Here is a 4,517-nt window from a genome sequence, read left to right on the forward strand (position 1 = left end):
TGGGTGAGGTAATGGAATATTTATATGCTTGTAAAATACTGCTTCTGGTGGTTACCTCAGTTGGAGACGGAAACTATTTGTGCTAAAGCTGTCACCAGGACTTCAATTGAATAAAACATGTACTGCTTCCTACGGTGTGGTGCATGATACATCTACATGAAGATCCTCGATTGAGACTCAACAAAAATATACAACTTTTGCATCCTGTTAGACCTGGCACCTTGGCGTGAGTCTCCCTTCCACTTTTTTGCTGATGTGCCTCAGTTGTTTTGCTGGTGTTCGAAGCTCAGGGCACTGCGCCACGGCCAATCCGTGCCGCAGTGCAAGTGCTCCCAATGTAAAGTGTATGCACAATTGATTTCCACGATTGGCTTATTTGGTTTACTGTCAGTCCCCAGTATCGTGCACGAGGAGTGCCGGGGCTTGTAGATACAAATGCTGCTAGTGGGCCTGCAGCGCTGGTTGCGCCACCCACAGAAGCGGCCTCATAAAACATGACTCGGGTCCGCCATTGCAGACCCCGCGTACAGTCCCGTACTGTCACGCTGACTGCGCAAGTGCCCACACTTGTCAGTCCCTGAACCTTCCCTAACCTCCATATCAGTCACCCCTATGGTAGGCCTACGGGCAGGGTGCATTGAAGCGTAAGGTAGGACAAGCCTAGAGTGTGGCATGTCCTCATAGTGAATTACCGCCCTTTTCGTTCTTCACTATGGAAGGGCTACCGGTTCTCTTAGGCCAAGGTGAGCTGTCGGAACTATTACACGCTATAGTCCCGGCAGACTCGGGGAACACGGTAGCATGCCGAGTTCAGTATGCCTGAACTCAGAATAATAAAATACTTCCTTTAGTAAGGTTTATTTTAATATCCTGGGTTTGCAAATGCTACTTTTAGAAAGATAGCCTTTGCGCGCCTAACTATTTAGCCCGCCTCTGCCAGGATGTGTATCTGTTGTCTGGGTTTGTGTGAGTGACAGGGCTGTGAGATTCCCGGGGACAGTTGGGACCCCCAGGTGGTAAATAGGGTGCTTGCACCAGGATGGGTGGGCGGAGTAGTCCTTGACTCTGAGTAGGGTTGTGCTCCCCCACCACAGTGCTGGCTCCACCCCCCTGCGGAGCGTCTGATGTCCCTGCCCGCACTCTGAAAGAAGACGGCAGCTTCCTGTGAACAGAGTACTCCAAAACCGGGTTGAACTAGGCTCAGGCCCCCTGGCCTGCAAAGACAAAAGAATCGCAGTATAAATATAGGAGCTCCGCTCCTTACAAATCAGATCCAGTTTTGACCACGACGAACCTCTGCCTGACTAGAAGGACCAAGAGAAGCTGAAGGACGGAAACCGGTCTGAATCCTGAAAGACTGGCCTGCAGTGGTGCCTTGCTGAGAACGGAGAGGAAAGGACCAGAAAGGACTTTGTAGACTTGTGCCTGAATCGATCTCCAAGGGCTTGATTGAGAGCTTGCCCCCTGAACGGAACCCCAGGACCATTGGGTTCTATCTGCTTGTGCCAGTCTGCTGTTGGGCCTTAGTTCTTATTCCCTTGCCGGAGTTGTGACTCGGGTGCCTTCGCCCCCTCCCAGGTCGTGACAGCTCGGAGCCTGGTCGCCCCGCCGTAGAGAGCCCGCTCATCCCTGAGTCGCTCTCCGCTTCAGTGCCGGGCCGCCTGCTCTCCTGTCACCTCGCCGTTAACAGAGCGCGTTGGATGCCTCTCATCTTCTCCCGCCGGAATCTGCACGGAGCGCATTCCATAGCCTCGGACGGTCGGTACGTCGTAACGTACCCGACTGTCTCGCTTTGCCCTCCTGCATACCAAGACCCGTGTTGCACCTCAAGAAAGGCCTCCCTGTACAGTGGTACCGGAAGCCTGGTGTTGCACCCGTCTGCCGTAGAACGTGACGCCCCTCACAGATCCACGAGTACGACCCAGCGTGCTAAGAAGTAGTACGCCCCGCAGGCCTGAACGGCGCCTCGCCCTGTGAGCTGCATCGACCCCGGATCGCCGCAACCCTCCACAGTCCTGCTCCTCCACCTTGCACCTCGAGGGGGACCTGAGCCGGAGAGATCCTCTGGAGAACCGTCGGCCTCGTTCGGAGTCCGCCCTCACCAGCCGCGCATGAAACGCCTCGGGCTTCCACAAGCAAGGTACACTTGAACTCCGTCCTGAGTTCACATCGGAATGCAGGGTCCGCAACGTTCTTATTTCCCTGTCATCGTACCTTGCTGAACAACGAACATTTAAAGACTAAAGCTTGCCTAAGTATCATCTGTTGGCCTCGAATCGTTACATGTACATGGTCTTGTGATAATCCTGCTTGAATCTATCTTTTATATAAAGTCTGCACCATGATGTGAAAATGGCATTTTGTGCATTTCACAGCACTAAGTGGCATCAACCACACTGTGCCTGCCACGCAGTGCTGTGAAATGTAGGTGGGTACCTACCATGGGTACCCCCGAAGTGCACCCTCACCTCACCCCAACATAAGGGGGCTCGTAACAGGCCCCCTTCACTAATCCCCACCAGCCTTTCCATGGCGGCATTGCTGCCATGCAAATGCCGGCTGTAGCCAGCATCATGATTGGTTGGACGGTGCCTGCTAGACACCGCCACCATATCTGGCCATAAGGACCAATCTGTAAGATTGCTTTTGGCAGACCCGTGGCGGAAGGTCTTTGCGTCCGCCCCACGGTCTGAGCATGATCCCCCCCTGCCATTGTAATGTGGGAGGGGGGAATCTCGCAGTCCGATTGTGGAAGGACCGCAACCACATTGCTGGTGGTGATGGGCCTTCCGCAATGCTAATCGGCCCCTAAGTTCTTATAATATGAGTGAATACATGTGAGCATTTCTTCACATGGATGAACATACACATATGTTAACACTAACAATGAGCATTTAACATCCATTAAATAAGTATTACCATCAATACCAGTTTTGTCAACATATTTCCATTTCAGCATCTTTGATTAGTGGATGAATTCACTTATCCTAATCTTCATTCCTGATGGGCGAAACAAAATGGAAGTAACATTATTGAACTATCAGAGGCCACTGCAAGTCTGACAAAATGCTAACATTTTGTATTAGCTCAAATACGTTTTTATATTTGTTTCTTTATATAAAATCAAGAAAGTTAAATAAAAAGGTATACAAAATAATGAAAGGTACAGAGTGTGCAACAGTATACATAATGATTTGTAACCTGAAAATCAGTAATAACTAGTTACAAATTTAGGGGAAATATTCCTCTTAAAATGAATTTTCTCACAATGATTTTCCTCAGTCCTTCTTTCACATCTTTGTTTCGCAGGCTGTAGATAAGAGGATTTAACATCGGTATCACAACAGTGTAGAACAGAGTTACAGCCTTGTCCTGGTCAAGAGAATAGACAGAAGAGGGGCGGAGGTAAGTGAAAATTATTGTTCCAAAATACAAGGTCACACCAGTGAAGTGAGAGGCACATGTGGAAAAGACCCGAAGCCGTGCCGCAGAGGAGCGCATTTGCAGGACGGCTGAGATGATGGCAGCATAGGAAATGAAAACAGCCACGAGCGAAGAAATAGCCAAGGAACCTCCAAATATGAATAATACTACCTCATTGGTGAAAGTGTTGATGCATGAGAGCTTTAAGAGAGGAGGGATGTCACAGCAAAAATGATGAATTTCCCAGTGACAAAAAGGCAGTCGGAACGTACAACCTGTCTCTATAATGGAGTGAATAATCCCAACAGTGTATACCATAGTGAGTAGCAGGACACAAAATGTCTTAGTCATGATGGCCATGTAGTGCAATGGTTGACAAACAGCAACATAGCGGTCATAAGCCATGGTTGCCAGAAGCAGAGCCTCAATGGTACCAGCAGCAAAGAAAACGAACAATTGCATTGCACAACTGACTCGAAAAATCCTCTTACTTTCAGAAAGCAGGTCAACAAGCATTCTAGGGGCAATATCAGAGGAATAGCAAAGATCCACAAAGGAAAGATGGCTCAGGAAGAAGTACATAGGGGTCTGTAGATGGGGGGTCAGCCGTATTAAAACAATGATGCCAATGTTGCCTATCACTGTGACGGTATAGACCCCTGTGAACACTGCAAAGAGAATCGGCTTCAACCTGGGATCCTCTGTCAATCCCAATAGAGTGAATTCACTCTGAACAGTTTTATTTACGTCTTCCATGTCCATTAAAAGCTTACTCAGTACAAGTAGAATGGGACAACAGAGAATGTAGGTTTTGTTGGAAGGCTTAGACTGGAAGATGTTAGTCCTAGTTAGTTGAACTTTTGCCAATGTCAGTGTAAAGCATTTAATTATGACAGTAGTTAAAATGGATGCCACCCTTCTGTGTTCACTGTGACAATATATTTACATCTGTAACAACATAGAACATTTGTGTAATAAACTGATTTCTTCTGACAGCTTTTGGTAACCTAAAATTACAGCTAAACATGAACCAATAAGTTTTCAGAAAACTGATAGGGCGTAACTAGAAATTGAATTGTATAGTACATTTAGTA

At 48.0% G+C, this 4,517-nt stretch overlaps 1 protein-coding gene across 1 annotated transcript; it reads right to left on the minus strand.

The window, feature by feature from the left end:
• Positions 1-3,222: 3,222 nt before the first annotated feature.
• On the minus strand, positions 3,223-4,179 carry LOC144762025 (olfactory receptor 5AR1-like). The gene has a single exon (XM_078647190.1). It carries the CDS (start codon positions 4,177-4,179, stop codon positions 3,223-3,225), a length of 957 nt encoding a protein of 318 aa, XP_078503316.1.
• Between the last annotated feature and the right edge of the window lie 338 nt (positions 4,180-4,517).

The sequence above is a fragment of the Lissotriton helveticus genome, chromosome 1_1, assembly GCF_964261635.1.
Source record: "Lissotriton helveticus chromosome 1_1, aLisHel1.1, whole genome shotgun sequence".
Taxonomy (NCBI): domain Eukaryota; kingdom Metazoa; phylum Chordata; class Amphibia; order Caudata; family Salamandridae; genus Lissotriton; species Lissotriton helveticus.

What these genes read in the sequence shown, in the direction of transcription:
- LOC144762025 (XM_078647190.1), bottom strand. Translation starts at nt 4,179, where the DNA reads ATGGAAGACGTAAATAAAACTGTTCAGAGTGAATTCACTCTATTGGGA.